Here is a 22,303-nt window from a genome sequence, read left to right as displayed (position 1 = left end):
TTATCTCACAGAATCGCTTAGGGTAGGAATTAAATATCAGAGTGATTTTTTCTTCTATATCTCAATCATCATCTAAGAATGGAATTCTGGGACAGTTAATATTTGAATTGAAAAGACTTATGACTCGTGTTAGACTAGCATTGTTCTGGGTAATATCAACGAATACCTGCTGAACTCCTAAAACCGTAAATTAAAGGATATTATATGAATCTTAAAAATCTACACAATATCAATAAAACACCGACTAGAGTATACTTCTAAATTCGCATCAAGTGTTTCAATTAAAGAAATGTTATGGAACTACAAAAGAGCGGATTTTTACCAATAAGCGCTTCAAACTGAAGCATTGATTGGCGTGTTTGATACACGATGGAAGTTTTGATGATCAAATGAGTTTACTACTATATTCATCAGAACGGGCCATACGGAAAACAGTAACTAATGGGATAAAATACGAAAAAGAAATATTTAGCTGTAATTTGGAAAACATAATGGTTCAGTTTAATAGTTCAAATCTGCGTTTATATTGGAAAACTGTTCGAATGCTTCTAAAAGTCAATGCAAACAATGGAAAAAGTATACAACCGTTACTTAACTCAGATAATTCGTTTACTGACTTTGAAAAACAAAATCCCTGAATGTTTGTTTTGTTTCTATCTGTAGTATGGACTATCAAAATGTTAATATGCCGCCTTATAACATAAACACACTCAGCGAACTTAATAATAAATGTGTTACCGAAACCGAAAAATATTACAATATTGATAACCTCGATACTAATAAAGCTAGTGGTTTAGTTATAAAATAAGTTATAAAACGTTTAAAGCTACTTCCTTTTCGGTATGCACTCCTCTTTGTATCTCTAATTGAATGCATTTAACCCTCGAAATGAATTTGTTTTGAAAGGCGATCGTACTTATTGAAATATAATCGTGTTTATTGAATTATAATCTTAAATCTTTGAATAGCTGCGTTGGAAGGATATAGGAATGTTATTGTTTTCAAACACGTATACAACTATACAATTGTCTTTTCAAAAATCAGTCATGATTAATACCTCGCCATTCTATAACCATTCATCTTATTGTTATCTACACTCAAATAAAACTCCATCCATCGAAAATTCAACGGATGATTTGCGCATGATAATTAACCGCGCCCACATCTTGTATTTGATTTAACAACACTTACTTATATGACATACAGAAGCACTTAGGAGTCAATTTAAGTTCTGACGGAACCTGGCACCAACATATTGAAAACATTATCATATATGCACAGAAGGTTCTTTGCTCAATGCAAGCTTCGTCGAAAAATTCTCAATCAAATTTACCTTTCATACTTAAGAACACTCCTCGAATATGCTTCTGTAGTATGGGATAATTGTATTGCATATGAAAAAGAAAAGTTCGAAAAAAACTTCTATATTAGGCAGCACGGTCTGTGTCAATTGCAAACTTGACTAAAGAAATTGATTTGATTAACCTATCGGATATGTAAAAATGCAAAAACTTACCCTAGTATGTATATATAATCTTGAAAAACTATCATCTTACCTACCGCAGCTCAATCCGGTGACAGTAAATGAAACTAACCCTTAAGATCTACGAAACAGTGCAGATCTAGTAACTGTCTATAGCAGATTAGAAATCTACAGTCGTTCAACAAAACCTTCCGCCATATCATTGTATAATAAGCTCAATATAGACACACGACACTCGCCTTCACTCTCTTCTTTCAAGCGTATTTTTTCAACAAATGTTTTATGGACCTGATGTTCCAACTTAATTTGTCTTTGGAGAACGCCGCTAGTCGGTTTAGCATGCACGTATTTTGTCGTATAGGAAATTACTGCAGTGCTCTTAATTCAGACATGTTTAAGAATGCTCACAACTATGTGGTCACTTTTATGTCGAGGAAAATGCCTAACGCTATTTCTATAACTGCTCCCTATTATAGTCGAAAGGCAGATACTTTTTCAGAACACAAGATAAGATCATCCTTTCAGCACTTACAAACTACATTTCGGATCTTCAAATCTCTGAATATAATCAAGATAATGTTGTAATACTTACGAAAGTACATCGATATAAAATGTACATTTTATCGTTTCCTTTTCACTCCACAGAAGACAATAAGCTCACCACTTCTTCCTCCTATCCTTCTCATTTTCACTCTCAATATATCTATCTCTCAAAGTTATTTTTTGCACTATTGTTTTACTTTTTATTAATTGTATTTATTGCAATACACGATATATAGTTGTTAAACCACTTTCTCGTAGTTATAAAAAAAAACATTATTATCACACTTGAGTGTATGTTCAAATGATATATTTCATTTGGTTTTATAGTTTATCTGACAACGTATGCAGCTTGCTTTTTATGTGACGTTTTGGAAAGGATTGTAATTGGTGATGGAAAAACTCGTGGCCCAGTTCATTTGCAGGTAATTATTATAAAAATGCAAGACTGCTACATTGCACTGTTTCTGTTTGTTTATCGTTATCGCCATCAAATATTGTGTAAATGTATCGTCATGTGATATTATTTTTTTTTTTATTTAAATGGGTTTTTTATATAATAAGTGTTGTTTATACCAATCATAATCAGTTCAATCAAAATACAAAATCGGACTTTTCCATGTATAAACGTGTAGGTCGACATCACGAAAGACATCTGAAAAAGAATTCCACATTGACAGGCGTAGCCATTTCACGAATACTTACATAGTATGTTGTATGATTCGTCAGTATTACCATTCTGTACGGTAGGGCGAACTGTGATAGCCTGCTCATACCACTGTACGTATATTTGTGAGTTTAAGATACCCAAACATTCTTCCCGGAAACAATATAGACTTTCAATTATGAAGAGACAGTAGATGAGTTCATTTTAAAAGGTGCTTTAAATAGTTAATATTTAGTTGATGTGTTTTAATTCAAAGTGTACTAAAAGGGGATTATTAAGAAACATTGGATGAGTTCATGTTAAAAGGTGGACAAAATATGGAATATTTAAAACAGAGGAAATAGTTTAATTTAAATATAGACTAGACAAGGAATATTAGAAAGTGGATAAGTTCATATAAAAAGGTGGTCTAAATAGGGAATATTCAGAGAAAAGGGACGTGTTCATGCGAAAATGTATACTATATAGGGAATGGCCAGATATGTTGAATATGTTCATATTAAAAGGTGGACATGGTAATGCATACAAAGAGGCAGTATATTGTTCATGTTGAATGTGGGCTGAATAATAATATAAATAGACATAGTTTGTATTCTGGTTCAACTTTGGCTGGAAGAGAATACTAGAGAAAGTGGTTGTGGTTATGTTGAAAGTGAACAAGATAGTGATTATTGTTATTATTTAGTGTTCATGTTGCAGGGGGCTGAATATGAAATAAGACAGTGGTTGAGTGCATGTTTAAGGTACACGATAAGGATTATTAAGACACAGTGGGTGTATTTATGTTACAAGGTGTATTAAAAAAGGAATATGTAGTGACACTGGGCGTGGACATGTTAAAAGGCGAACTAGACAGGGAATATCTAGAGAAAGTTGATTTGTTTATGTTGAAGGTTGGTTAGATATGGACTATTAAGAGCCTCGGATGGATTCATGTTAATAGGTGTATACAATTAGGAATGTTTAGTCACAGTAGAAATTTACATGTTAAAAGCCAGACTAGATAGGGAACATTAAGAAACATTGGGTGTGTTGCGGTTGAAGGTGGGCTTGGTAGGGAACATTTAGCGACATGCGTTGTGACCATAGGGTAGATGGACTTCGTATGAAACACAGACAGAGACGTGTTCATGGTAAGGTTCGACTTGATTGGAAATAAACAGACAGTGGGTGTGTTCATGTCGCTGGTGGACCAGAGGCAATATTAACAGTCAGTGGATGAGTTTATGATAAATATGTACTAGATAGGGAATATTAAGAGCCTTGGATGTGTTCATGTTAGAAGGTCGACTACTCAAGGACTGTTTAGAGGCAGTTCAGGTCGACAAAAGGCAAGCTAGATAGGAAATATCAAGAGAGAGTGGATACGTTTATGTTGTAGGTGTTATAGTTGGTTGGTTCATCTGCAAGGTGGGCTAGGTATTGAATATAAAAAGACAGCGTGTATGTTATGTTGAAGATGGACCAGATAGGTATATTAATACACAGATTATGTGTTTATGTTGAAATTGGACTAGATAGGTATATTAATACACAGATTATGTGTTTATGTTGAAGGTGGACTAGATAGGTATATTACTACACAGATTAAGTGTTTATGTTGAAGGTGGACTATATAGGTATATTAATACACAGATTATGTGTTTATGTTGAAGGTGGACTAGATAGGTATATTTATACTCAGATTATGTGTTTATGTTGAAAGTGGACTAGATAGGTATATTAATACACAGATTATGTGTTTATGTTGAAGGTGGACTAGACAGGTATATTAATACACAGATAATGTGTTTATGTTGAAAGTTGACTAGATAGGTATATTAATACACAGATTATGTGTTTATGTTGAAGGTGGGTTAGATAGGGAATATTACGAATCAGAGGATGTGTCCATCTTAAAAGGAAGACTACATTTAGACATTTTAGAGACAGGGGGTGTTTCAGTGTAAATGATGGACAAAAAAGGAAATATCCAAGGACTAGATGTGTTCATGTTTTGAAGACGGACTTAAAACGGAATGTGTAGAGAAAGTGTGTGTGTGTGTGCGTATGTGCGTGCGTGCGTGCGTGTGTGCATGCGTGCGTGTGTGTGTTGAAATGTAGAATAAATAGGGAATATTTAGGGACAGTTGTTGTGTTCATGTAGTAGTTTGACGAAATATGAACTATTTAGAGACAGAGGATGTGTTCAAACAAGAAATACTATTGAATATTTAGAGAAAGTCGATTTCATGTTACAAATTTGAGTTAATAGAAAATATATGGAGACAATAGATGTTGTCATGACAGTAAGAGACAGTTAATGAGTTCATATGACATGGTGGAGTCAATAAGACCTGTTCAGTGATTCGGTTGATACAGTGGAATTGGGTCAGGCTTCGTTGCCTGTGTAAATTCGATAATATACCAAAGGTCGCGTGAATGTACTTGTAAAGAGGCAACAAGAGGTAATATACTCCCATAGCTCAAGTGTAAGAAGTATTTCTACTGTCACTAGCATACAAATAGCTCCAATAACAAGGTGCCATGTCAAATTAAGTTTATTAGGATACTTGACCACGTGATCCTTATCTGCAGTCAGTTGGTCATGTGACATCAAACTCGGACTTCATTTTTAATTTGAAATGTCAAAAGAAAGGCACAAAAATGTTTCGAAAATCTTATACAAAATCCGCCAAAAACCGACCTCAACAATCACTTGCCAGCAAAGTTTCATCACTCTACATGATAATGACACTGGCAAAGAAAATCGCCCAGAAAATATACATGTGCAGTTATCCCACCTGCAAATGCTGAAAATGCGCAGCATTTAACGACAGTTAATTCCATTTCTGCGGTGAATGACAAAATCTCAATATCTGTGCCGGTGTTGTTCTGAACATCCAACACTTAATTATTTATCATCAACCTGAATTTAATTCATTGATCAGAAAATGTTGCGATTGTTTGTAAACACTCATGATCTTGAACTGTGTAATCTGCGACTAGCGAATCAATTGTAACATGATGTGATAATGTTTGCATGATGCGATTACACGCACCTTATATGGTCGTATGTACGTTTAAGAAACTAAAGCAATGCGTTTACATGCAGCTAATAGGGTCGTATGCACGCGTGAGAAACTAAAGAAATGCGATTACACGCAGCTTCTATGGTCGTATGTACGTGTAAGAAACTAAAGCAACGCGATTACAAGCAACGCATACGGTCGTATGTTTGCATGAGAAACTAAAGCAATGCGATTACACACAGCTTATATGGTCGTATGTACGCGTAAGAAACAAAAGCAATGCGATTACACGCAGCTAATATACTTTTTTGTATGCGTAAGAAACTAAAACAATGCGATTACACGCAGGTTTTATTGTCGTATGTACGCGTAAGAAACTAAAGCAATGCGATTACACGCAACTTATATGGTCGTATGTACGCGTAAGAAACAAAAGCAATGCGATTACACGCAGCTAATATACTTTTATGTATGCGTAAGAAACTAAAACAATGCGATTACACGCAGGTTTTATGGTCGTATGTACGCGTAAGAAACTAAAGCAATGCGATTACACACACCTTATATGGTCGTATGTACTCGTAAGAAACAAAAGCAATGCGATTACACGCAGCTAATATACTTTTATGTATGCGTAAGAAACTAAAACAATGCCATTACACGCAGCTTCTATGGTCGTATGTACGCGTAAGAAACTAAAGCAATACAATAATTCTCATGTTCTATGATCCTTTGTGAGTGTATGAAACTAAAGCAATGCAAATACACACAGATTCTATGATCGTATGAACGTGTAAGGAACTAAAGCACTGCGAATACACACAGGTTCTACGATCGAATGTACGCGTAAGGAACTAAAGCAATGCGAATACCTGCAGCTTGATTGTTTGTCATTAAAATGTCTATAGTAATTGGCCTATTGTTTTCTTCTTTGTTTGTTCGCCTGATATTTTAAATTAGCTAATATTAGTTGTTATTGAAAAAAGTTCTGAGGGAAGTTTTACTTTATTGCATTTAAGATTGTGCCGATTTTTTTCTTTCTCATGGATATCTCACGAGGAAATTTTTTGTCATGCATGACATGCACAGTGACGTTGAACAATGACGTCACGAAAAGATGTTGAACAATGTTTAAAACTGTTAATGAATACTCCCAAAAATGAAATCCATTCTATAATACGAGTAAGAAACTAAAGCAATACGATAAAATGCAGGTTTTATGATCGAATGTACGCGTAATGAACTAAAGCAATACGAATACCTGCAGCTTTATTGTTTGTCATTAAAATGTCTATGGTAATTGGCCTATTGTTTTCTTCTTTGTTTGTTCGTCTGGTATTTTAAATTAGCTGAGATAAGTTGTTATTAAAAAAAACGTTCTGAGTGAAGTTTAACTTTATTGCATTTAAGATTGTGCAGATTTTTTACTTTCTCATATATATTTCACGAGTAATTTTGTTCATGTATGCCATCCACAGAGACGTAGAACAATGACGTCACGAAAATATGTTGAACAATGTTTAAAACTGGTAATGAATACTCCCAAAACTGAAATCCATTCTAAAAAACTAACAATACCATCTTTATTGATTAATATTAAGTTTACAGGACATTATATATATGTCATCCGGTGCCATCCTCAGTCCTGGAAAGAAAGGAGTGTTACATTTACAATGGGACCAATGGTCACAGACGTAAATATTAAATTAGTGATATATAAAAAAATGCCAATAATAATATGTAATCATTTGTAAATAAAACTTAAGTTTTTTTTTCAAACTTCTTCCTTTAAACGATGATCATTGGCGCATCATTTTCACGACAACTTATGACTAATTGTTTACCTATGCTTCCATATCAACCATATATTTCGTCTAGACTTTTTTTGACTGCATTCAAAATCCGTGTTTAAAACAATCCAATGGAATAAAAATACAAAACATGAATCATCATTATTTTCTTTTTTTGTTGCAATATGAAAACTATTGAATGTGTTTAATTATTTAAAATACCACTATTATCAAATAATGGGACGATTGTTCAGAATTCTGTTAACAGTTAACAACGTGATTAACGATATTGTTGGTAACTTTTAGATGTCAATCGTTTGATGATGAGTATTATGTATGTAAATAAAACAAATGCACCTGAAATAGTTGTCTTAATCCATCATGTTAGAAACAGTGCAGATCATCCATTGAGCCTTCAGAGCAGTCAATATTTTAAAGTGAACAACGATGACGTTTCCAACGTTGTTAACTTTATCAAAGTTTTAAACCATCGGCCCAATGTGTCTCAAATTCTTAATGATAATGAATAAGCAGAGTATTATTTCCTACTTTATTTATGACATTGTCCTGTGGATCTTAAATATATAACACAGTGATAGCACTTGATTCATGAGAAAATGTGAATAGTTAAAGACATGCATACTTTTTACGATCAAAATGTTAATAATTAAAATTAATTTTCATAATTACTACTATATGAATTGTTATAATTTTATGTTGACAATGATTTTGATCTTAACGTATCGCATATGTTTTACGACTTTGAACGTTCATAAAGTGCCAAAAAATCGGTGTATATTGTAACACCTAGGGTACACGTGTTATAAACATCATATACCTTTAATTTGAACACAATTAGTTTCATGAATATAAATTTCTTTATAATCGCTACATGTTAATAAAACAGAATAATTTATCCACATACATGTGTATATTAATTGCATGCGTTTATTTTTTTACGATTTCATAAACAAGAAGATACACATAAAAGTTCATGTTTATTGGTGGTCTTAATATGGCATATTTAAAGAAATAAGTTCATGTTAAAGGATTAACTGAAAAGGGAATAGTTAGATACGGCGGATGTGTTCATGTTAAAAGGTTAACAAGGTTATGAATATTAAAGAGATTAAACACGAGATGGTCACAAAATCGGCAATTATAGTGTTATTTCAAAAAGCATGGAACTGTGCTTACGAGCTAGTATAAGGCCAGGAATACATCATTTAAGATGTTAAAAAACAACACATGAATCATGTCGCTAACGCAGCTAAGTTTTCCCGTTTAAAAATAGCGCATAATGGCTTCCCAGTTTATCAAATCGTAGAATGTGTGTTTTCCGACACCTTGCAAGTCATATGATCGTTCCACACACTTTACTGTGACAAAGCGTTTTAGCAACTCGCTTGCATATCAGCTTTTAAAAACTTACTGCGAGTTTACGTGGTAGACAACGCCAGTAAATTTCGGTTTTGAAAAATGCTCATAAACTGTCAATTATGCATGCGTCAATGCGATGTAATGCATCAGTAAATAAGATTAAATTCGTTGCACACAACGATCTTTATTGTCTGTAAGTTTGTGACAATTTTCTTTCTTTTTTGCAAGTGTAACATCTGGTGACTAGTCCACTTAAGAAACAGTAGATATGTTGAAGGTAAGCTTCATATGGAATTCCAAGAGGCAGTGTGCATGTTCATGTAGAAAGGTGGACTAGATAAAGAAGAGCAAGAGACAGTGCACGTGTTCATGTACAATGTTGGAAAAATAGAAGACACTATCATACAGTATATATTTATGTTGAATGTTTGCAAGATAGGATATACTACGATACAGTATATGCATTCATGTTGAATGTTGGCAAACTAGGAAATAATAAGATACTGTATATGCATTCATGTTTTATGTTGGCAAAATAGGAAATACTAAGAAACAAATTATGTATTTATAATAAATGTTGGCGGAAAAGGAAATGCTAAGATACAGTATATGTTTTCATGTTAATAGGTAGACTGGGTAGGGACTATTGGAGATAATTAATTTGTTTATGTTGAAAGTTGCTAATAAGGGAATATTAAGAGACAGTTGGCATGTCCATGTTAAAAGGTTGGCTAGATAGGGAATATAAGAGACAGTGGGCGTGTTCAAGTTGAAAGGTGGGCTAGATAGGGAATATCATGAGACAGTGGATGTGTTCACATTGAAAGCTAAAGCTAGAACGGGACTTTGAAAAGACAGTATGCGTGTTTTTGGTGCAGTCGGACTAGATAGGGAATATTAAGAAATAGTTAATGTGTTAATGTTGAAGCTGAGCTAAATTGGGATAAGTAAAAGGCAGAGGATGTGTTGATTAAAGAGATGGGCTAACTATGGATTATGAAGGGACAGAGGACATGTTCATGTTCAAGGTGGACTAGATGAAGAAGCTGTTCATGTTAAAAGTTGGACGTAATAAGAAATAATAAAAGACAGATATTGTCATCGCTTGCAAACAAACTCCCAATAATTGTATCCTAGTGTTCCCTTCTACACATGAACATCTACGCGCACTAATCAAATTTGTTTTTAATGTACTAGAAAAGCATTTGATTGTTTCCTAGATTTAGATATTTTATCGTCTACGACTTAATTCCGAATTATGATTGTCTGTTTTCCCTTCATCTTAGGCTCAGAATATTATGTGAGACGACTGGGTTTTGAATTATTCTCATTATTTTGTAGTTGCAATAATTATTGAAAATCTGTCTTAGATTACGGCAAAAAATACCCTTCAAACGTTATCAGTAAGAACATATGTTAAAAAACAGTGGCGTGTATGTCTCCCTCCCCGGCAGTTGTCTGGCAATGGCTTTATTGGGCACAACGCTAAATAACAAAATATATGTATAAAATGAATAGCATTGAATATTTCTTAATGCACCATTTTAACCTTACTATAGATAAACTAGATAAATGAACATGTTTTTCAGTGATCGCAAATTCTTTTTCGCAGTTACGTTTATATTCCCATGACATCTTCATAATGTTGAAATGGGCGGCGTGGGTCCTCCCACAAAAACAATTTACCTAAGGTCAGTTTAAACTGGTGCATGGGGTGTTCAATATATTTTTATCTAAGTATACATATATATATTTTTTGCGTTTTGCCCCAAGATCCATTGTCATAAATGGTAGGGGGAGGGGGTAATAAGGGAGGGGGGTTACATAGGTTAAACACCGAGAGAAGCTTACGTAAAAGTGTCGCCTTAAGGTACAAGTAATTTTGTGATAAAAATGATATAAACTTATCAGGTCAAACACACCAAAATACTCAAACAATCCACTATTTTGTTTCGTATCCAACATGTTTACCTTAAAACTTCGCATAAATAAATTACGTTGGATCCCTGTGTTTTGGAGATATACTTCTTCCCAAATAATGAAAAGAATAAAGTGTATCGTGCTATTATTACGAGACAGTAGATAAGTATATGATAAAAGATGGATACTTAAATTAAATGTCGACTAAATAGGGACTATTTAGAATCATAGGATGGGTTCATGTTATAACGTTAACAGAATATGAAATATTAAGGGACAAAGGATGCGTTAATGTTGAAGGTGGACTTTTATGGATTATTAGTGACAGTGGATGTGTACCTATTGAAGGTGGAATAAATATGGACAATTTAAGACAGTTGTTTTGTACATTTTGAAGAAAAACTAAATAGGGCATTAGGAGACAGGTGATGTGTTCATGTTGAAGGTGGACTAGACAGGGAATATTCAGAGAATGTGGGTATGTTCATGTTAAAAGAAGGACTCTAAAAAGAATACTAAGAGCAATGTTAAAATAGGACTAAAGAAGAAACATAAAGAGACAGTGGATGTTTTCATGCTCAACGAAAAAGTAAATATGACATATAAAGCGACATGTTTAAAAGTGGACTAAGGAGAGAATATCAATAATTAGTTAATGTGTTGACGTAAAAAGTCTTATAGATAGGGAATATTAAGGTGTGGGATGTTTGAATGTTAAAAGTGGACTAGATAAGGAATAATAAGAAACAGTTTTTTACCATGATCGCTCAGATAAATATATCTATTGGACATGCAAGGATTTTATTCAAGTATTTTCTTATGTATTAAATAAATCTTTTCTAAAGCAAACAACAGGCATTCCAATAGGTGCTTACTATGCGAATTTACTTGCAGACCTCTTTTTATACTAGTATTTACAGATAATATGAAATCGATATACCCTTCACGATTGCAACTTAATAAATCTAATACATCCAATCTAAAAGCACCCTATTTAGATCTGCAACTCGAAGTAAGGCTAGATAAGGAATATCAAGAGGCAGAAGATGTGTTCATGTTTAAAGGTGAACTAGATATGTATAATTAAAAGACAGTTGATGCTGTCATGTTGCAGTCAAACTAGATTTGGACTTTTAAGAGCTCGAGACATTTGATGTGCTTGTTTTGAAAATGGGCTAGATAGGGATAAAGAAACAGAGGAGGTCGCAACAAAGTGGCAGTTGTGACTTTATGGATGTTGATAATGAATTTATTCAGATTGTGTTTGTCTACAAACGTCCCAGCTGCGGTTTTATTAATATTTTCAGAATTTAAATTAAAATAAACACTTTTAGTAAAATACATGTATGTTTATCCCTCAAAACGATTCAAATCATATGTCCGAAAGGTTTGCATGCTGTGTTTCTGATGCAATTGTACAACGCCAGTGCGTTACGTAAACAGCATATGGTACTAAAGTTTAATTATGAGGAGTAGAAATAATGTTTAGGAAATTGTACTACTTATGTTTTCAGAGACGAGAACCTGTGCAACCGACAAGTTCCGTTGCTCTTCCGGGCAATGCGTTGACACTGATCTCGTATGTGATGGCTTTCCGGGGCACTGCAGAGATCAAAGTGATGAGGAAAACTGTGGTAAGCGTACATTTATCTTTTAATTATTAGTCCTAAAGAAAAACTCATTTTTCAGGTGTACCCATTTGACATATACTTACAATTTAAATTGTTTGCAATATTTTCCCACTTAAACCCAGAAACAATGTAAATATTTTCGTCCAATTATGGAGAAAAAGTTGATGAGTTCATGTGTAAAAAGGTGGTCTAAGTAGATTATATAAAGAGGAAGTGAATGTGTTTATAGTACAAAATTGACTTAAGAGGGAATTTTAAGAAACATTGGATGTGTTTGTGTCAATAGGTGGACAAACTAGAGAATATCTAGAGAATACGGAAGTGTTTAAGATGATTGTAGACTTAACAGGGACTATTTAAAATAAATGAAGTGTTCATGTTAAGAAATGGACTACAAAGAGAATAGCTACAGAAAAGGGATGTGTTCATGTTAAAAGTGGACTAAACTGGGAATAGCAAGAGACACATGATATGTTTGTGTAAAAGGTTGGATAATTAAGGAATAGTAAAAGAAGCGTTTATGCTAAAAGTAGGACTAGGCAGGGATGTCGAAGGGTGGGAAAGATAGGGAATATTAAGACACAGATACATGCTTATGATGAAAGGTGGGATAGATAGGGAATATTCAGAGACATTATTTGTGCTCAGGTGGGCTAGATAAGGAATAGACAGATATAGTAGATAAGATCATGTCAAAATATTGAGCTAAATAGGGAATAATTATGGACAATATAATTATGTGTTCATGTTGAAGATGGACTAGAAATGGAATACTAAGAGAGAGATATTTTATCTATATTGAATGTGGACTAGGTACTGAATATTAAGACCGAGTCGATGTGTTAATGTTTAAATGTAAACTACATTTGAGATATTAAGATATTTTGAATGTGTTCATGATGAAGGTGAACTAGAGAGGATATAAATAAACACAAGGAGTTTGTTCAAATGTTGAATGGATAGGTAAAATTAAGAGATAATAATGACTGTTAAACATAGTATTGATAGGGAATATTAAGAGACATAGGATGTGTTCATATTGAAGGTGTGATTCATGGGGAGATATGAGGCAGATGCCCTATGTTTAAGGTGGGTCTGATAGGGAATATCAATAGTTAGTTAATGTGTTTATGTTTAAGGTTGACAAAATAGGAAATATTCAGAACAAGTTGATGTGTTCATGTACAAGGCGGGCTAGGTAGGGGTATTAGGAGGCATAGTATGTGTTTATGCTGAAGGTGGCCTAGATAAGGGAACATTGAGAGACACAGGACTTGTTCATGTTAAAATAATGACTTATTTGAGACTTTTTAGAGACAGTGGGTGTTAAAAAGGGCGAAAAAGAGAATGTCCAGAAACAGTGGATGTGCTCAGGTTTTAAAGAAAGACTTAATACGGAATATGTAGAGATAGTGGATGTATTCGTATTAAAGAGTAGACCAAATATGGAATATTTAGGGACAAAGGATGTGATCATTTTGTAGGCGGACTAAATACAGAATATTTTATGACATCAGGGGCCAGTTGCTCAAAACCTCAATTAAATTTAACAGTACGTTACCTTAACCATCCGTTAAATCCATAACTGACTGTTACTTAACGGTCAGTTTAATTCTTGTTGCTCATAGCTATTTAACGCTGCCGTTTAGTAACGCTAGCGTTAAATGCTTAACAGTCAATTAAATCCAACTTCCTGACCCATAATTCATCTGTCACCATCATTCAGCATCCAAGATGGCCGACATCATAAAGTCTTCTGCTTATGATACTGAAAAACAAAAAAAGGAGAAAAAAACCTAATTTCACAGCTAGTGAAACTTTGATCATAGAGGAATGTATGGGGAGACTTCGATACAAGGGAAATGCTGACTAACAAATTTACTGATAAAATTTCTAATGAGAAAAAGAAAAGAAAATGGGAAGAAATAGGTGTCAAATGTTCTGCCCTGGGGTGTGCTGTTCGGACTGGCGATGAAATCAGTGTTAAATGGCAGAACATGCGAAAAAATGCCAAGGCTGAGATAACAAGGTAGTCTGATATTATATTTAAAAAGTGTTATTGTTAATATTTTGAAATATATTCAGCATGACAGATGTACTGAATTAAATGCATTTTTTATTTATAAAACAACTTAATATTTTTAACATGTTTAAATGAAAAGGTTATTTTTGATTCAGAGTAAAGCTTAAAATTTGGCCAGGAACACTAAATTTGTTTATTCAAACTCTTTATTGATACTTTAATTTGTGTCATAACAGTGAAAGGCTCCAGCGGAGAGAGAGTGGGCGGGGTACTGACACGCTAAAGAAGGCTACAGATCAAGCCAATAGAATTGTATCTATAGATGCTGATGCCAGTTTCAATGGAGTTGTAGGTGGAATGGACTCTGATGAGCCAGGTAATTTCGTGATAAACATGATAATTTGATATATAAAACATAATGTCGTCTGATACATGAAAGGGAATCTCTTAGTTAAAATAAACAAATCATAGCCTCGTATACATATTGTGTTTCTATTTTTAGTAACAAAATCCTCCAACGGAAAATATTGATTATAATTGAAGAAGGCGGGTAACAGGCTAAGATACATATATAGAAGGCATAAAACGATATTGATTTCTTACCTTAATCTATTTCCAAACGGTGATTTTGCTATAAAGTCGTTAATCCAATGTAAATTAGAGGTGCCTCGTTGTTCACATCCTTCGCCTTCAAATACTTCGTCTAAGTTAAAACGTCCGAAAAAAAATCGACTCTGACTATAATTCTAGTTGACACAGTTGCCTCCCTTATCTTAATTGTTACAACATTTATTTTGTTTCGCAGATGGTCTTTCGTTTATACCAAATTTAACAGATGAAGAAGATGCGGAGAGTGAAAGCCTTAGGTCATCAAAGTTACCCCCGCCATCCAAGATCATGATGGTGGCACAGCCTACTGCAGGACCATCAAAGAGCGGTTACCAAGAACACAAACAGGAACGTGTGTAAGTATTTGCCATGTATTCAAACAACTGCATTGTAAAAATACGATATATGAAATATACACCAATTGAGTAAACTTCAACATTAACAGTTTGAATCCACACGTTATTTGATAATTTTTGTCACAATTAGTAATAGTTTCAGTTCACTGTTATAACATCATATTATTATGATCCTTATTATCATAATCCTTATTGTTAATAGTGTCAAGAGAAGGAAGACCAAAGCAGAGGAACTCATTGATTGGCAAATTATATACTTTCAAAATCAGGTGGAATTGGCACAGCAAGAGGTATGAAAAACACTAAGGGTACGGAGGATGTTACAAAAAGTATAAATGTACATGTAGTTCAATGCAAAAGGGGTTTCAACCACAACAATTATATGTTAGATGAATTATATATGCCAAAGAATAAAGATTGTATTACCAAATCGGCAAAGTTGTTTATGTTTTGTTGTGTTTTACAGAAGGAAATCAATCGGGTGAAGCTGAGAGTGATGGAAAAATATGAGAAAAAAAAACATGATACAGAGGAAATAGACGGATTCATCCGGACAACCTTCTTCAAGAGTTAAACATGAACATGTGATATGGTTTATTTCATCCTGGTTTTCATGGCGTTTATTTATTATTTGACTGTTTGTAATTTATGTACGAGCTTGTAAAGTTACCTACATGATGTGTTTAATTCAGTGTGAATTGTCTGTCTGTAATATTTGGGCCATTCTGAGCGATTTACCTTATTTGCCAAAATAAAGTGAGCACGTAAAAAATCCATGTATCCAACAGGTGTTGTTTTTCATTAATAAGTGCCTTTACACAATACACAAACAATTATGAATGAAGAGCAAACAATGTAAGAATTATTATTTTTTACTTCAAGAGGTGTATGAAGATGTTGATAATCTAACAGCGATGATGATAAACTAACAGTGGTGATGATTAACTAACAGTGGTGATGATGAACTAACAGTGGTGAACTAACAGTGGTGATGAAGAATGAGCAGTGGTGATGATGAACGAGCATTTATGATAGCAGTGGTATATATATCGATACTACACAGAGAAGAAGTTTTCCACAATGAAGTCTCTAGTGGCAACGCCAGTACCACCATCTTGGTGTACTCCATCATTCCCATTCTGTGGCTGAATGAAGTCATGGTCGTCCATAGGCATGTTCATGTCCACTGCAATATTATGTAGGATTACACATGCCACAGCTACCTTGCATGCCTTTTCTGGTCTGAGGCGTATCTGTAAAATAATATAATTTAATTGAAAAAGGTGAATATTTGAACGTGTGCGCGTACATGCATGATCGGTTTGGTGTTTGTTTAAGTGCGTGTACTAATACTATAACTATTAAGAAACGTTACGATAAGATAAATTAATCTTATTTAAAATCGGTTATGATAATCATAAATAACACTAGCTCTTTCCGACATAATAGATTATCCAATAACATACAAACAAAAGACCAAGAAAGATTCACATGTTATAGTATAAATGCATAGGTTGCAATAAGATTATAGGCTTCATTATAAAAATAACCAGATACATTAAAAGTTACAAGATAAAATATGTTCATGATTTAAATACTAGCACAATACATTAAGTGGAAATTAAATTAAGTCAACAGTAAGGCACACAACATGTAGTTTAAACACTAATAAATAACATTAATTAATATACAACCATTATTCATATACACAAGTAGTACCTCTGAATGTAAAACATGAAATCTCCTCTTAAGCCTGCCAAATGCTCTCTCGATGCAGGCCCTTGTCCGAGTGTGTGCCTGTTGATATCTTTCCTTTGATTCACTGTCAACCCTAATAAAAGGGGTCATGAGGAATGGCTTCAGGGCGTACCTGCATATACCCAGCCAGCAAAACTTATGGGACCCATATGGGTCCCACATGGGTTACCATATGGGTCCCATATGGGCTACCCATCTGGGCCCCACATGGGTTTTGCAATGTGGGTCCCATATGGGCAACCCATATGGGCTGAATGTGGGACCCATATGGGCCCCACATGGGTTTTGGAACTGGGCTCGATTTAGCATTACTATCCTTTCATTGATTATCTCTACAAACAGCTATGTTGAGAAGTACAAATGACATAATGTCAACGTAATATTTCATTACAGAACAAAGATAGCAATAATCTTATTAAGTTTATTAACATGAAAACATTAGAAATGTAAAACAAGATGTACACTAAAAAAGACAACAAAAATTACATACCGACAATGTTAAGATTTTGCGTAATACTGGCAATATAAAAGTGGCACACAAGAAAAATGTCACTGAAATTATGACACATTTTTTTCAGTTTGGTTTGACAATACCAAGCTAAAACTATCTAGTACATTTATATGGTAATTTGATTAATAACTTAATAATAAGTGAAAACTTTGTTTTATTGATTGTATCTGTCAGTTAAAGCTGTCAAACTGAAAAAGTGTGTCAAAAATTACATGTAAAAAAACACACTTTTTAAAGGTTTAACGACATTCGGAGCTCCTCGGCCATTTTATCAAAAACAACCTCTGATGTATTTGGACGGTTTACATACTCAAAAAGCGGTACGTTTAAGTCCGCTGCAAAGTAATTTTTTTAGCAGTTAAACTTTATGACTTAACTCTTGGGAATCTTAATTATGTTTGCAATATTACACTTCACTGGCAATCAATTTAAACTTATATCAATAAAAACAATTCTAAAACCCTACATTTAATTAATGATATAATTAAGAAATTTAACTGATGTACCAGCATACATCTAAGGTTGTTTTCGATAAAAATGGCCGCGGAGCTCCGAATGCTTTAACGAATGTGTTTAAAAAAAATACACTAATCGAAAGACGCACAATTCTAATAAACAGAGCATGGAGTGCATCTATACATTCAAGTATAACAATATTGCTTAGACATAAAGCAGCGTTTCAAACCAGAAATGAAATAACAGTTTCAAGTTCATTGGTACAGTGGATTCAATCACAAAAATCATACATGCAAAATAAAAAAGAATTTAAAAGGAGAAAAAATTAAACACAAACCAGAGCTATTGACTAACACAATTAATGCACCTTGTAATACTGACTAGTGAACTGACATGACTGAATGTTAAAACATATATATATATATATCCTTATTTCCTCCATGTATGTTGAGTTACATTACAAAATACATATGAAACAAAAGTAGAGCAACAGCATATAAGTTATAACAAATATTTACATAATAAAATTATATCATTTAGACCTGATTCATTGTTGTATATCAAGAAGAATTTATTAATATATACACGCTCAATCCATAGGTTAAAAAATGTATCTACCATATACAAATCTGGGATCACTGTTATCGCCAGGGAAATAAAGGGGTTGATATAATTAAAGTCATCTGGCCCCAATTTCTCGAAAGTTCTTAAGCGTAACACCCGTAAGTAGCTTATTTCATTCAGCCAAATTCCTTGCTTCATCTTAAAATAAGTTTATTTTGAGTGTATCAAAGTTTAAAATGGTGTACCCAGGATAAGAAAATATTAAAGTAAAACAAAAACTGACATCATTCCGAGATATTATGATAATTATTCAATGTCAACAGGTTTCGCTTATTAAGAGTCTTCTTTAGAACAATCATCCAAATGTGAACTAAACATATTTGTCTTGTTGATGGGTCTCTTATTAGTCATGGACAGTTTGTCTTATGTTTATACAAAAAAAGTAAAAGCAACATGGATTTGCCTATAAATATAGATAAGAAATGCTCTTCTTGAAGCCCTTAATGATATGAAAATTTAGGGGAAAAGTTGGAGATATCTCATTATTACATTATTGTGATACATTTTGCATACAAACTACATAACATGTCACACGACATTAATGTGTTTATGATAAAACAATAGAAGCATACATATTGTATTTTATCAATTTGAAAAATAGTCTGACAAGTTTTGCTGGTTTAATTCTGAGTCGTAAATCCGTATGTTCGTGGTTCGTGGAATCGTAAATTTTATGGTAAGTAAATAAGTCAACATTCTACTCAGGAAGCATCGGGGTGACTCTTGCTCGATCTTTGCGGCCAACCTCACGACTCCGCGACTCGGAAAGCCACTTCTATATGGCCCCCTCCATTTCCTTGCGGTTCTAAAGTGTGTTGCTGGGTTAAATTATTGACATCCTGTAAATAGTGTTAGTGGATAGATGAATATCTGAGACAGTTATTTCATCAAAGTGATTATCAAATGTTTAGTAATAAATAAGCAGCATTTTATCGTCAACTATATATGGCAATTTTAGCTAGGCAGATAAATTTAGGTATCTTAAAAAGTTTGTCATTTTTAATACTAATACTCAGTTATATTTTTTTAAAAATCCATTGATGTATATGCACAGCATAGGTAGTTTCATTTAGCACACCTTAATATATACAACAACAAAACCACCTACTGAAAAAGATGTTTATCAAGTGGAGTCTGTCCAGTTTCTTTTTTTGTTTGGTTTCCTTTAGGTTGTATTGGCGGGCCAGATTTGTTGTCAACATCGTCTTCATTATCCGGGAAAACGTGTCCACTGTGTCACTCCCACCATATTCTGCCAAGTATTTTACCTTGAACAAAAAATGAAAATGCCTGTAAATCCACATATAAATGCAAAACAGCAAAAACTTTCAAGCAGAACCATAGTATCACACTCAATGTGGTACAATTAAATATTAAAATTTGAAGCACTGTCAGCGCCCCCTATACTGGCTCAGTTTGTGTGCCTGCCCTTATATTGATAATATCAGATCACGTTTCAAAAACAAACTTAAATGAATAATGTCACTTCAAAATGTAATTTTAAAGCTCAAATTATGCATTTTTAAATTTAAAGACACCTCATAAAAATATCAGTCAACTATGTTTGGGAAAACTTACAATGGATGTTGCAGCATTCGCTTGTGACTTTCGCTCTTTGAAGGCTGCCAAATCCACCACAGTTTTGAGGGGGAAAGATATCTCCTCTGGCAACTCACTCGGAACTGCATCTTGTGCTGAACCTCTCGCCAGGATGAGACGCAGGAGCTGCGTATGCTATCCCAATTGCTCCTGCTGGTTTTCCAAAATCACAAAGATCCAGGTGTCCTGATCTGGAACAAATAACATTCTGTCAAAAATAAAAATTTAAACAAGACACTTCAGGTAATAAACAGTGAACCATTAAACCAATAATGTGATTGGCTGTTTGTTAATGTTTATAATAATAAAAAGAGGCAAGGTTCAATTATGAAAACCATACTACATTCCATTAACATTTTCTATTTACCTTTTTGGATTCTGCTCTGCCGAGCATCGAATAATGAACAGGTAGCTGGAATGTTGGGGGGTGTTGGTCTTGACTGTAACAGGGCCATCATCCTCATCATCACCATTAGCATCAGTGGCACCCTGGCTCATATCCTCGTACAGCCTGGATCCTTGGTGCACTTTTAAATTGGATAAACTATTAATAGTTGTCAGAATCCATTCAAGAGAAAATAATGTTAAAATCTCTTTGGAGGTCTATATGTAAATAGGTTTCCCACACCTGCATGAACCATTAATTTGCCGTTGTTTTTATTTAGTTTTGTTTTGTTTTGGCATCTGCCATCCCGAATGCCTTTACTTTATAATTTATAAATTATCGCGAAATAATATGACAAAATACAAAATCGTAGCACAAACAATACTTCTACAAGAAATTCATCAGTAATTCACTTGTTTAAAATCAAATTACTATAAATATAAATACAAGTTGCTTTAAAAGTTGAATTAGAACCCTTACCTTTTCTTTAAAGATGAATTTGACCATTGTTTTTTCACTCAATCACGTTCATCATCCGCGCGTCTATAAAATGTCACGTGACAATTTTTTTCTGCATATTTTTTTTATTTGTGACTAAATTGCTACTAAAAATACAATTGCAAAAGGTTTATATTTAAGAAGTAATAAAAAAATGAAAATACGGAAAAATATTTGTTCCTTGTGTATTTCTGTATCATCGCCACAACATCGTGCCTTACCATCTAACACTGCCCTACAATAATGATAATGCCGAGTATATGGGACCCATATGGGACCTATCTGGGGCATATCATGTCAAAAGATGTGAATCCGATTCATGAAATAATGATCTTTTTTCACATAGTATCGATGTTTACATATTTTCATATAATAATGATCTTTGTTTCCCTTTGTATATCCAATTAATATAGATGAACAGCTATATGGGTCCCATCTGGGTCCCATCTGGGCATTCTCAACCATATGGGTCCTATATGGGCCCCATATGGGCTTTTTGCCCAGATTCAGCCCATATGGGACCCATTTAGCCTTGCTTGCTGGGTAATAAGACATAATAATGCAACTTGGCAAGGATGATGTCTCTGATTCATAAGTAATATATCCAATAAAGAACCTTTAATGCAAATGGCAGTGGTTCACTTGGGTAATGGTTCACTTCGTCCTGCACCTTCCAAACTCTTCACAATCTGTATGCATAGACTCTGTATACAAAATCTTTTTGAGTACGGTACCATATGTTACCTATGTCTACGAGTTATTTATTTAACAAAAAAAAATGATAAATAATATAGTACGTCGACTTGAATTATTGTACTAATTAATAGAAATATAAAATCACTATTTAATAACATTTTTGGTCAGCATTTAATAACATTTTTCCTCTTTGTGTATACTGTCAGCGCTCCAGTCAGCCTTTTAGTATCGCCCTTTAACCGGACGTGTTTTGGCCGAATTGACAATATAATTATTATGTTAAGCGTTCGAAAGAAAAGATGGAAATACTGAAAACAAAAGTGGAAAACTCTAAGTTTTATACCTTTGATGTCACATACAGCCTGC

The 22,303-nt window shown here is 33.8% G+C and overlaps 3 protein-coding genes and 1 long non-coding RNA gene across 7 annotated transcripts in view; 2 read left to right on the top strand and 2 right to left on the bottom strand.

Moving 5' to 3' along the window:
• LOC128222502 (low-density lipoprotein receptor-related protein 2-like) overlaps positions 1-22,303 on the top strand; it is a 588,217-nt gene that overhangs the window by 377,422 nt on the left and 188,492 nt on the right. For 3 of the 4 annotated variants that reach the window (XM_052931539.1, XM_052931542.1, XM_052931538.1), the window contains one exon: positions 12,306-12,425. The exons of the other annotated variant lie outside the window; for it this stretch is intronic. In XM_052931539.1, the coding sequence (XP_052787499.1) occupies positions 12,306-12,425 (120 nt within the window). The remainder of the gene's footprint in view (positions 1-12,305; positions 12,426-22,303) is intronic. 4 annotated transcript variants of the gene reach the window in all.
• LOC128222503 (uncharacterized) lies at positions 12,438-16,164 on the top strand. Its single transcript, XM_052931543.1, has 5 exons — positions 12,438-14,451; positions 14,682-14,821; positions 15,251-15,410; positions 15,613-15,700; positions 15,877-16,164. The coding sequence occupies exons 1-5, from the start codon at positions 14,285-14,287 to the stop codon at positions 15,982-15,984; spliced, it is 663 nt and encodes a 220-aa protein (XP_052787503.1). The 5' UTR covers positions 12,438-14,284; the 3' UTR covers positions 15,985-16,164.
• Positions 16,226-17,275, bottom strand: LOC128222504 (putative nuclease HARBI1). The gene is made up of 2 exons (XM_052931544.1): positions 17,130-17,275; positions 16,226-16,663 (listed from the first exon to the last, which is right to left on the bottom strand). The coding sequence occupies exons 1-2, from the start codon at positions 17,256-17,258 to the stop codon at positions 16,466-16,468; spliced, it is 327 nt and encodes a 108-aa protein (XP_052787504.1). The 5' UTR covers positions 17,259-17,275; the 3' UTR covers positions 16,226-16,465.
• On the bottom strand, positions 17,951-21,280 carry LOC128222505 (uncharacterized). The gene is made up of 5 exons (XR_008259158.1): positions 21,224-21,280; positions 20,726-20,885; positions 20,338-20,549; positions 19,868-20,027; positions 17,951-19,598 (listed from the first exon to the last, which is right to left on the bottom strand). It is a non-coding gene; the product is annotated as an uncharacterized LOC128222505 (long non-coding RNA).

This window comes from Mya arenaria, chromosome 16 (assembly GCF_026914265.1).
Source record: "Mya arenaria isolate MELC-2E11 chromosome 16, ASM2691426v1".
NCBI lineage: Eukaryota > Metazoa > Mollusca > Bivalvia > Myida > Myidae > Mya > Mya arenaria.
This window is presented reverse-complemented; position numbering and strand designations above follow the sequence as displayed.